This window comes from Microcebus murinus, chromosome 32 (genome assembly GCF_040939455.1).
Source record: "Microcebus murinus isolate Inina chromosome 32, M.murinus_Inina_mat1.0, whole genome shotgun sequence".
Lineage (NCBI taxonomy): Eukaryota > Metazoa > Chordata > Mammalia > Primates > Cheirogaleidae > Microcebus > Microcebus murinus.
Genome location: NC_134135.1, coordinates 1,277,981 through 1,290,142, shown reverse-complemented (window position 1 = coordinate 1,290,142; position 12,162 = coordinate 1,277,981). Strand labels below are relative to the sequence as shown.

At 51.5% G+C, this 12,162-nt stretch overlaps 2 protein-coding genes across 3 annotated transcripts in view; both read left to right on the top strand.

Moving 5' to 3' along the window:
- Nucleotides 1–827: 827 nt before the first annotated feature.
- The window catches only part of BRSK1 (BR serine/threonine kinase 1), a 22,315-nt gene continuing 10,980 nt past the window's right edge, over nt 828–12,162 (top strand). The window contains exons 1-7 of one of the 2 annotated variants that reach the window (XM_012775567.3): nt 828–1,410; nt 3,204–3,298; nt 3,435–3,520; nt 5,280–5,420; nt 9,874–9,990; nt 10,077–10,110; nt 10,190–10,258. In XM_012775567.3, coding sequence (XP_012631021.1) covers nt 1,275–1,410; nt 3,204–3,298; nt 3,435–3,520; nt 5,280–5,420; nt 9,874–9,990; nt 10,077–10,110; nt 10,190–10,258 — 678 coding nt within the window. In that variant the 5' untranslated portion in view covers nt 828–1,274. The remainder of the gene's footprint in view (nt 1,411–3,203; nt 3,299–3,434; nt 3,521–5,279; nt 5,421–9,873; nt 9,991–10,076; nt 10,111–10,189; nt 10,259–12,162) is intronic. The other variant, XM_012775566.3, reaches the window with a different exon arrangement.
- Nucleotides 3,052–12,162, top strand: part of RPL28 (ribosomal protein L28) — an 83,982-nt gene continuing 74,871 nt past the window's right edge. Inside the window, exon 1 of the mRNA XM_012750228.3 lies at nt 3,052–3,056. The gene's annotated coding sequence lies outside the window, so the exon portion shown is untranslated. The remainder of the gene's footprint in view (nt 3,057–12,162) is intronic.

Here is a 12,162-nt window from a genome sequence, read left to right as displayed (position 1 = left end):
CAAGCACAGAGAATACACAGGAGTCTGAAAAAAATATACAGGGACCTCAGGGGGTTCTGGAAGTTTCTCTGTAGGGGCAACAAGCATCCTAAATCACCCTGGGCTCTGGGTAGATATGGAGCCCTGACGCAGGTGGGGACACAGACTGTGCCCAAGAAGACTTGGGGGGCTGGGAAAATAGAGCTGAGTCTTGAGTCAGCAACTCCCCAAATTCTTTCCCTTCTCTGCCTCTGTCTCCCTCATTCTTTGCCCCTGTAATCTGTCCCACCTGTCCTCAGCATCCGTTCCTCCACCTGTGTGCATTCCCTGGTCCCCTTGCAGTCCCCACCTGTCCCCTTCTCTCTGTAGGTCTCTTTCTATATCTCTCTCCCATCTCTCTGTCTCCCCACATCTCTGACTCTCTCTGTCCCTGACTGCTTTTACAGCTCTCTCACCATCTCCCTGTCCCTGTTCTCCCTGCTTCTCTTCTGTCCCTGCCCATGTCTGTCTACTCTGTCTCCCCGTCCCACCCCCTGCTCCCCCCCACCGCTTGCCGCAGCAGCCCTGTCTCTGGTGGTCTCCATCTCTCTTTCTGTCTCTGTCTCTGAGTCTCTGTGTCATTCTGCATCTCTCTTTGTGGACCTCCATCTCTGTCCCTATCTGTTGGGTCCCATGTCGTTCTCTCCATCCTTCCCTCCATCCTCTCTCTTCTTCCGCATCCCTCCGCCCATCCCTGCGTCTTCCCACCTCCTCTCCATCCCTCCCGCTCTGAGGCCCGCCCCCTGCCCCCCCCGCGCTCCCCCTCCCCCTCCGAAAGGGTTAACTTTGGGGAAGGGCCCGGAGTCCCCGGATGGTGATGTCAGCGTGCCGGAGAGAAAGGACGAGGTGGCGGGGGGAGGCGGAGAGGAGGAGGAGGCGGAGGAGAGAGGGCGCGTGGGGGGGCGGGGGGGACCTCGGCCTGCAGCATCCGCCGGCCCGCACCTCAGACCCCCCCGGCGGGGGGAGGCGCAGGAAGGGGGGGGCCGACCAGTAACGGGCTGGGGAGGGGGGGCCGCGCAGCCCCCCCGGGCCATGCTGACTCCTGGGGCCTGACCCCCCCGGACCAGCCCCCCCTCCCCCAGCTCCGCGGCCCGCCGACTGGGGGGGGCCAGCCCAGCCCCCTGGGGACCCCCGGAGAAGTGGGGGGCAGCCGGGGGGGCCGGGACGGAGCGGCCGCCGGCCCCCACCGCAGGGACGGGGCAACCGGCCGCAGGGGGGGCGGCCGGGGGGCCGGTCGCGCCGGGACCAAGGGCACCATGTCGTCCGGGGCCAAGGAGGGGGGCGGGGGCTCTCCCGCCTACCACCTCCCCCACCCCCACCCCCACCCACCCCAGCACGCCCAATATGTGGGCCCCTATCGGCTGGAGAAGACGCTGGGCAAAGGACAGACAGGTGAGCCTAGCGCGAGGGGACATCTGGGGAGGGGCAAGGTGGAGGTTGGGGCAGAGGGCGGGATTCATAGGTATTTAAAGGGCAGGGGCTGGCTGCCCAAACTCCTGGGTCCCTCATAGAGAAAAGACTTGGGATCTAGACTCCTGGGTCCCCAGGATGGAGGAAGGTGGGGGCTCAGACTCTGGGGTCCTGGAGCAGAAGGGACTGAGGGCCCAGATTCTGGGGTCTGAGGGAGGAGAAGCTGGGGACCTGAACCTCTGGGTCTGAGGGTGGAGGGCTGGGGGCCTGGGCCCCTGGGTCTCAGGGAGGAGGAGAGGGTACCTGGACCCCCATGTCTGTGGGTGGGGGTTGGAGCCCAAATACTCCAACTCCATAGGGGCAGAGGTTGGAGGGGTTCCAGGGCCACGGTGGAAAGGAGGCTGGCCTGCAGCAGTGGGGACCGGGCTGGGACGGGCAGCAAGGCCCTTGCTGCAGTACGGCTGCAGGCTGGTGTGCAGGTGCGACCATCCTGGGAAGCCCTCCCTCCCCACTGGCCTTGGGCCTGGGAGGCTGCCCGCTGTCCAGGCAGCCAGTTGGGCTGACAGGGGCACTGAGGCAGGAGCCATGGGACCTACAACATTCGCCCCCTTCTCTGGCATGCCAGCTTAGTGTGGGAGCAGGAGGGAGAGGTGGAAAGATGGGCTGGAACAAGCACATCTCCCAGGAGTGGCTGTGGAAAAGGGGTTCGTCCTTTGCTGTTGCTAAACACTGTCCACTGCCTCTTTCCTGCCGGGTGGATGGTGGGTGGAGATGAGATGGGAGCTGAACACCAGTGTCCCAGGCAGTGGATCTAGGGATGGGCCTGGGGTCCCCAAAAACCTGAGGGCCAGCGCCTGCAGGAATGGGGGCCAGGCCAAGGCTGGAAGCTGAGACACTTAGGAAAGGGAGAGGGTCAGACCCCCAGATCCCCATGGCAAGAGTGAGAAGGTGTTGCTGACCTGAATTCTGAGTTCCAGGGGACAAGGGTCAGAGGCCCGGAGGAGGTCTGAGGGAGGAGGGGCTGAGGCCTGGACCTCTGGGTCTAAGGGAAGAAGGCTGGGTCTGTGGCTTTGGGAATTCAAGTCCTGGGGACAAGGGTCCTGAGGAGAGGGGTGGGCTAGGGGCCTGGACATACCCTTGGGGTTTGTGTGTGTTCAGCCACGGCTGCTATTGAAAGTAATTTGGAGAAGGGGATGGAGGGCTCAGGGTCTGGGAGGAAGTGAGAAGGTGGTTTGGGGAGGGGTCAAATGTGAGACTGGGAGACTGTCTCTCCATTGGGAGACAGGGGATTTCCAAAAGATTGAAAGGCAGAGAATTCAAGTGATGGGGCGAGAGAAGGAGAGAGAAAGAGGCTTGAAGGAGGCAGTTTGGGGGAGACACAACTGCGGAGGCACAGTGAGGAAAGAGTGTGTGACGGGGGAACAAGGGCACACTAGGACAGAGGATGGAGTGAGAATCTCAGGCTGGCCAGCGAGGGGATGGGCAGATGGTCAACCCGAAGGAACAGAGCTGGGCAATGGGGAGCAGAAGGGGATTGTGTACTGTGGAACGTGGGCCCAGGAGTTCGGGTCAGGGTGATTTGGGCCAGCGAGCAGGGGAAGGAGGAAGAGACAGGGTGGTACATGGGGACTTAGGAGCTAGGGAGGAAGGGGCTCCAGGAAAACACCACACATTTATTATTATTATTATTATTATTATTATTATTATTTGGGGTTTTTTTCTTTTGCTCATGATTTTGGAATGTTAAATCGCACATTGTCGACCTGCTCCCCCAGGGCTGGTTAAACTCGGGGTACACTGCATCACGGGTCAGAAGGTCGCCATCAAGATCGTGAACCGGGAGAAGTTGTCCGAGTCGGTGCTGATGAAGGTGTGTGAGCGCGCGCGGGCACGCACTGCAGTGTTTGCATGGTGGGAATCCTTTGTGGGGTGGAGGGGCAAGGCGCAAGTAGGGAGGCCCTGCTGACCTCTAGTCCTGTGTCCCACTTTCCTCCCTTGCCCCTCAGGTGGAGCGGGAGATCGCCATCCTGAAGCTCATTGAACACCCACACGTCCTCAAGCTCCACGACGTCTACGAGAACAAGAAATATTTGTAGGTATTTATAGACACCCAGCCCTCCTCCCCATCCTCCCTTTCCAAGGTACTAGGGTGGGACTTTTCCAGACACAGAGCCCACGTGGGCCTGGGGAAACTGGAGGTCTCCAGGCCAGACCACTGAAGGCCTAATTCCCTCCCTGTTGCACAGGGGTCCCTGTGGCTCCCACACTGACAGGGGCCTGATGCTAGTAAGGGTCAGTGCACCTTGTGACAGCCATGCCTGAGTCCTCCTGAGTGAGACACAGGCTGATCCTCCCGCTGCTTCCCCAGTTCCTCACCCTGCTGCAATGCAGGGAATACTCTCCACTAGACAATGTGGATGCCCTGAGCCAGACCCAGTTTACTGAGTGGGCCTATCACAGCTGGAAGGACCTTCCAAAACCCCTACCATGGAGCACTGGAGGACCCCTCTCCTCACCCAATATAACTTCGGGTGCCATGGCTGGACACCCAGACAATGGGCCTCCTTAGGAGTTCTGAGTCAGTATCTCCAAGTCAGTTACCCCCCAGGAAGGATGGGGGTGGGAGGGAGTCCAGCTGTCCAGGCTCCAGAGAATGGGCCTCTTTGTCCAGACTCTAGTGACCCAAAGGACAGCTGGGCTGGGCAGAGGGAGAGGGGACAGCCCTCCTGCCCCCACCATCAAGTCCCCAGGATGAACTGACATCAACGTCCATCAGATGGGGGAGCAGGTTTCCCCAGGCCCCCAGGCAGGTCCCAGGTGCTCATGGGAATTGTAGTTCTCCAGCTTTCCCCTGTGTGGCAGCAGGGACAGGCATAGTTATCACTCCCACCCTAGGGTCAGTGGAGGGAGGGAGGGCCCGTGTGAGTTTATGTTTCATGCAGGAATCCCACTGTCCAAGAGCTCACAGAAATTGAGCTTTTGTTTCCCAGGAGCTGATGGGAATTAGAGTTTTAACCTCCCAGAGCCTGATGGGATTTGGAGTCTTTAGAATCCAAGTGGTTGATAGGAACTGGGACTCTCTATGTCTCAGAGACTTATAGAAGTTGGGAATTTTTAGCCTGTCATGGGATGATGGGGGTTGTAGTCTTTTACCTCATAGAATTTGGCTGGGATTGTTGCACACTGCAATCCTTATTGCCCAAGAATGAATGAGAATTCGAGTTTCTTCATCTCAGGCTTATGGGAGTTAGAGGCTTGGCTTTTGGGGGCTAATAGGAATACGGGGCCTTTATTTCCCAGACCGTATAAGAATTGGGGTCCCTACCCTCCGGGTGCTAATGAAGTTGACTTATTCCCTGAAACAACTAGGATTCGAAGTATTGATCCCCCATTCCTCCCCCCAATGCACTGCAGGGAATACTCTACTAGACAATCTGGATGAAGTGGACATGGGAGGCTCCACTGCCCAGGGCTAATAGGAATTGAGATTTAGTTTCCTAGAGACTAATGGGAATTGGAGTCTCTTCGTCCTAGGGATTGATGGGAATTGGAGTCTCGTCCTCCCAGGGACTGATGGGAGTTGGAGTCTCATCCTCTCAAGGGTTCCTGAGAATTAGAGTCTCTTCTCCTCTCAGTGATTGATGGGAATTAAAGTATTTTCCTCTCAGGAGACTCATGGGAATTAGTGTTTCTTCCTCCCAGGGATTCATGGGAAATGGAGTCTCTTCCACCCAGGGAGCTGATGGTATGAGGGGTGTTGTCCGCCTCCAGGTGCCAGTGGGAGAGGGAGGTCAGACCCTTTGGTCCCCCACATGCCCCTTGCAGCCCTCTGCCCCCTCTGTGTCCCCCAGGTACCTGGTTCTGGAGCATGTCTCTGGGGGTGAGCTGTTTGACTACCTGGTAAAGAAGGGGAGACTGACACCCAAGGAGGCCCGGAAGTTCTTCCGCCAGATCGTGTCGGCACTGGACTTCTGCCATAGCTACTCCATCTGGTGAGGAGTCGGCTGAGGGGCAGGCCAGGCTGAGGACTGCCCAGAGGGCACATGGCTAAGTAGAAGTCAGTGTGGTCAGCCCCAAAACAAATCCTTTATCTTTTTGAAAATTATTGAGATATAACTCACGTACCATATAATTCCTCATTTTAAAATGTGTAATTCTGTGGGTTTTTTAATATATATATTCACAGTGTTATACATCACTACTATGTAATTTTAAAACATTTTCATTGTCCTATCCCCATTACCAATCACTCTTTATACCCCTGCTACCCACATACCACTAATCTACTTTCTGTCCATATGGCTTTACCTATTCTAGACAATTCATATTAATGGAATCATTAATATGAATTGGGCCCTTTGTGACTGGCTTCTTTCACTTAGCAAAAGAACCCCTCCAGGGTTCATCTATGTTGTAGCATGTATCAGTACTTCATTCCTTTTCCTGGCTGAATAATATTTCATTGTATGGATATAACACATTCACTGATGCATTCATCCATTGATGGACATTTTGGTTGTTTCCCCTTTTTGGCTATTATGAATAATATAGACATGTGAACACTCATGTACAAGTTTTTGTGTGTACCTGTTTTCAATTCTCTTGGGTACATACCTAGGAGTAGAATTGCTAGGTCATGTGATAAACTCTATGATTAGTCTGTATATTTTTTTCTTTTTTTGACAGAGTCTTGCTCTGTCACCATGGCAGTAGCGTGGTGTAGAGTGCACTAGAGTGCAGTAGCATCATCATAGCTCACAGCAATCTCAAACTTCTGGGCTCAAGGAATCCTCCTGCCTCAGCCTCCTGAGTAGCTGGAACTACAGGCACATACAACCACCCCCGGCTAATTTATTCTATTTTTAGTAGAGACAGGAGTCTCACTCTTGCTCAGGCTGGTCTCAAACTCCTGACCTCAAGCAATTCTCCTGCCTCAGCCTCCCAGAGTGCTAGGATTACAGGCATGAACCATTGTGCCTGGCCTATGTTTAGCCTTTTGAGGGACTGCCAGATTGTTTACCAAAGTGGCTTCACCATTTTGCATTCCTGCTAACCATGTATGAGGGTTCCAATCTCTGCACATCCTCACCAACACCTGCTATTATCTGTCTTTTTTTTTTTTTTTTTTTTTTGAGACAGAGTCTCGCTTTGTTGCCCAGGCTAGAGTGAGTGCCGTGGCGTCAGCCTAGCTCACAGCAACCTCAAACTCCTGGGCTCGAGTGATCCTTCTGCCTCAGCCTCCCGGGTAGCTGGGACTACAGGCATGCGCCACCATGCCCAGCTAATTTTTTTTTTATATATATATCAGTTGGCCAATTAATTTCTTTCTATTTATAGTAGAGACGGGGTCTCGCTCTTGCTCAGGCTGGTTTTGAACTCCTGACCTTGAGCAATCCGCCCGCCTCGGCCTCCCAAGAGCTAGGATTACAGGCGTGAGCCACAGCGCCCGGCCTTATCTGTCTTTTTGATTATGGCTATCCTAGTGGATGTGAAGTAGTATCAAATTGTGGTTTTGCTTTGCATTTCCCTAATGATTTTTTATTTGAAACATCTTTTTATATGCTTATTGGCCATTTACATGTCTTCCTTGAAGAAATGTCCATTCAGATTCTTTGCCTATTTTTACTTGAGTTATTTTTTTTTTAATTTAGTTTCTTTATTACTGATTTGTAATAATTCTTTATTCTAGGAATAAATAAGAGATACCAGCCAGGTGTGGTGGCTCATGCCTGTAATCTTAGCACTCTGGGAGGCCGAGGCGGGCAGATTGCTTGAGCTCAGGAGTTCGAGACCAGCCTGAGCAAGAGCGACCATCTCTACTATAAATAGAAAGAAATTAGCCAAACAACTAAAAATAGAAAAATTAGCTGGGTGCAGTGGTGCGTGCCTGTAATCCCAGCTACTCGGAAGGCTGAGGCAGGAGGATCGCTTGTGCCCAGGAGTTTGAGGTTTCTGTGAGCTAGACTGACGCTACGGCACTTTAGCCTGGGCAACAGAGTGAGACTCTGTCTCGAAAAAAAAAAAAAAAAGAGAGATACCTCTAGTAATAACTCCGAGTAAATACTTATCCTAGGAACAAATCTTTCATCAATGTATGTTTTTAAACTATTTTCTCCTGTCCATGACATGCTTTTACATTGTTATAACAATGTTTTGTGAAAAGTAAAAGGTTTTAATTTATGTAAGCTCCAGTTTATTGATTTTTTCTTTTGCTTTCTTTTTTTTTTTTATTCTTAAAGACAGGGTCTTGCTCTGTCACCCAAGTTGGAATACACTGGCACCATAATAGCTCACACTAGCCTCAAACTCCTGGGCTCTAGCCATCCTCCTGCCTTAGCCTCCCAAGTAGCTAGGACTACATGCCTAGTTGTATGCCACCATGCTCAGCTGATTTTTTCTTTTATAGTTCATAGTTTTTCTGTCTTATTTAAGAAATCTTTGCCTAACTCAAGGTCACTAAGAGTCTCTTCTGTATTTTCTTCTAGAAGTTATGTAGTTTTAGCTCTTGCAGTTAGATCTAGGATCTATTTCAGGTTAATTTTAGTATATGGTGTGAAGCAAAGGCTGATGAGGTTTTTTTTTTGTTTGTTTGTTTGTATATGAGCATCCATTTAAAAAGATTATCTTTTACTCATCGAATTGCCTTCAACCCCTACAACAAGATATTAAATATGCAACATTTTCATGATTAATTAAGGTGCAAAATGGATGCCATCATCTTTTAGCCTCCTTTATTTACACATATCCTCCTGTGGGATGTGTTTTTAGCGCTGGGGTGGGGATAACGGTTGGAGGGGCTCAGACGTGGGATGCTCAGATTTGAGGTAAAACTTGGTGATAAAAAGCCAGCCTGTTTAAATTTTCAATACCTCCCTATTGACAAGACAGTGTCAAACCCCTGAAATTGAGAGCCCTGACCTCTAGGGGGCGATATTCAACATACTTAGCAACAAACATGACCCAGTTACTGACCACTCCAAATAGGGCAGCGCCCCCTCTGCCCAGACATCAACCCCTCAAATCTTGTGGAATTTAGTCCATGGGTGGGAGGGTCCTGAGGGAGGAACCAGTGACTGGCTGAGGCTGGCAGTATATTTTTACTATTCAGTATGAAAATATTTTGATATTTTAAGAGCAAATTCAGCCAGTGGCTCACGCCTGTAATCCTAGCACTCTGGGAGGTGGGGGTGGGAGGATCGCTTCAGGCCAGGAGTTCAAGACCAGCCTGAGCAAGAGTGAGACCCCGGTCTCTACTAAAAATAGAACAACTAAAAATTGGACAACTAAAAATATATAGAAAAAATTAGCTAGGCATGGTGACGCATGCCTGTAGTCCCAGCTACTTGGGAGGCTGAGGCAGAAGAAACACTTGAGCCCAGGAGTTTGAGGTTGCTGTGAGCTAGGCTGACGCCATGGCACTCTAGCCAGGGCAACAGAGTGAGACTCTGTCAAAATATCTCACTTTCTACATATTCAGATATTGTAGATAAAATCATACCATGTCTGAGATCTCCTACAGAATAATGCAGGGTGGGGCTATGCAGGGACTTAGATAAGATTGGCCCTGGGTTGATAATGGGTGAAGTGAGGAGGTGGTCTCAGGGGCTTCCTTACACTCTTCTATCCACTTTTTTTTTTTTAGTTGACTTTTTTTTTTTTTTTTTTTTGAGACCAAACAGCCTGAGCCAGAGTAAGACCCTGTCTCTAGAAAAAATAGAAAAAAAAAAAAAATTAGCCAGGCATGGTCATGTGTGCCTGTAGTCCCAGCTACTCGGGAGGCTGAGGCAGAAGGATCGCTTGAGCCCGGGAGTTTGAAGTTGCAGTGAGCTATGATGATGCCACTGCACTCTAGCTCAGGCAACAGAGCAAGATCCTATCTCAAATATATATATATACCAATGGGTTAATTTCAAAATAAGATAAAAAATATATTTTAAAAATAGACCAGGGCCGGGCGTGGTGGCTCACGCCTGTAATCCTAGCACTCTGGGCAGCCAAGGCAGGAGGATCGGTCGAGGTCAGGAGTTTGAAACCAGCCTGAGCAAGAGCGAGACCCCGTCTCTACTAAAAATAATAGAAAGAAATAATGGGCCAACTAAAAATAATAGAGAAAAAATGAGCCGGGCATGGTGGCGCATGCCTGTAGTCCCAGCTACTCGGGAGGCTGAGGCAGGAGGATCCCTTGAGCCCAGGAGTTTGAGGTTGCTGTGAGCTAGGCTGACGCCACGGCACTCACTCTAGCCTGGGCAACAAAGTGAGACTCTGTCTCAAAAAAAAAAAAAAAAAAATAGACCGGAATAAATGAATGATAGTAAATGGTCTCTCACTACCCTTTAAAAACAAAACCAAAAAGCTTCTAGCGGTGTTCTGCCTTGAGAGATAGCGAGTGGGGCCTGGGCCTCCTGGGAGGAAGGCAGAGGCCTGAGCCCCACCTGCCTGTCTCAGCCACAGAGACCTAAAGCCTGAGAACCTGCTTTTGGATGAGAAAAACAACATCCGCATTGCAGACTTCGGCATGGCGTCCCTGCAGGTGGGGGACAGCCTCCTGGAGACCAGCTGCGGGTGAGTGGGGGGCCCGGCCCCCCGAGTGCCTGGGGAGGGGGTTAGAAGCTGGCTGGAGGCTCACACCACCTCTCTCTCTCTCTCAGGTCCCCCCATTACGCATGTCCAGAGGTGATTAAGGTGAGGAAGGACGGGGCCCGGGGCGGGGGGTGAATGCAGCAGTGGGGAGTGATGGAGTCACAGCTGTCCTCCCTTCCAGGGGGAGAAATACGATGGCCGCCGCGCAGACATGTGGAGCTGTGGGGTGATCCTCTTCGCCCTGCTCGTGGTAAGTCGCTCTCCTGCCCACTCCTGCCTCATTTCTAGAACAATTCCGCCTGGTGGGCACACGGAACAACACTTCCCATTCTCACCTCAGGCGTCATCTCCCGGGTATTTTAACTAGTGTTGGGAAATGTGTTGCGTTCACAAACAGACCAAGGGCCGGGCGCAGTGGCTCACGCCTGTAATCCTAGCACTCTGGGAGGCCGAGGCGGGCGGATTGCTCGAGGTCAGGAGTTCGAAACCAGCCTGAGCAAGAGCGAGACCTCGTCTCTACTAAAAGTAGAAAGAAACTAATTGGCCAACTAATATATATAGAAAAAACTAGCCGGGCATGGTGGCGCATGCCTGTAGTCCCAGCTACTCAGGAGGCTGAGGCAGGAGGATCGCTTGAGCCCAGGAGTTTGAGGTTGCTGTGAGCTAGGCTGACGCCACGACACTCACTCTACCCTGGCAACAGAGTGAGACTCTGTCTCAAAAAAAAAAAAAAAATAGACCAAGATCTGGTAGCGCCCTCTCTGTGCCAGGGCTAAACTTGCACTCCCAGAACTGTGGGATGGTTGAGGCACAGCCCTTGGAAAGGAATAGGGCACCCAGGAGTACCTGGAGGGCTTGGGACTGTGGTTCTTTACCAACTGATTTTAGGGTGTTGTGATATTGTAATAACTAGTGCAACCAGATGGGGGTATCAGCTGGGCTCCCAGCAGGCCCTTTGCACCTGCTCTTGCGCCTAGAACACTCTCCTGTCCCTGCCGGCCCTGTTGCTCTCAGCTCAGTCGTAACTTCTCCAGGAAGCTTCCCCTGGGCCCTCTTGTCCCCCAACCCCATGAAGTCAGGTCCCCCTCTGGTAGGCTCTCTTCTTCCCGGCAGCTATCAGAGTTGTCATTGTGCATTCATTGTGTTGTGTAGTCCCTTGAGTGGTATCTCTTTTCCTTTCTATGCCATAAGCTCCTCGAGGACAAGACTTTTGTCTTTGTTTTATTTCGTTTTGTCAGCTCGCCTTGGTAACCCCAGGGTTGACATATCGTAAGCCCCCGGTATACACACATAGTATGAATAAATAAGCAGTTTATTCTAGGACTGGCACTGTTCTGAGCATGTTATCTCAGATAATTCTCTCAGCAGTCCCAGAGAGGGGAAGGGACTGGCCCATGGGCACACAGCTGATAAGAGGCAGGAGGGACATTGGTCCTTATTTTCTTAACTGCTAGGCTCTGTGACGGACACTAGAGGGGAAGAGGCTGACTCGGCACTGCCCTCCTGGAGCTCACAGCCCCAAGGGGAGAGCAGCCAGCTAAGAACATTCCAGACCTCAGCTCTTCTTCTGATGATGGTTAAAAGCCCACACCTGTGGGCGCGGTGGCTCACACCTGTAATCCTAGCACTCTGGGAGGCCGAGGCTGGTGGATTATTTGAGCTCAGGAGTTCGAGAACAGCCTGACCAAGAGCGAGACCCCGTCTCTACTAAAAAAAAGTAGAAAGAAATTAGCTGGAAAACTAAAAAAAATAATATATATATGAAAAAAAATTAGCCAGGCATGGTGGTGCATGCCTGTTAGTCCCAGCTACTCAGGAGGCTGAGATAGGATGATCGCTTGAGCCCAAGAGTTGGCGGTTGCTGTGAGCTAGGCTGACACCATGGCACTCTAGCCTGGGCAACAGAGAAAGACTGTCCCCGCAAAAAATTTAAATTTAAAAAGCCCAGTCTGGAGCCCATCCAGCTGAGCTCAACTTCCTTCTCCCTCACCTTGAGCAAACAAGTCATTTTCCCTCAGTTTCCTCACCTGCATAGTGGGAATAATTATAGTACCTACAATTGTGAGGGCTTAAATTAAATGTTTCATGTTAAGCCCTTGGAGCAGTGCTCAATAATTATTAGTAGTAGTTTATTATTATTACATTCACTCCTCG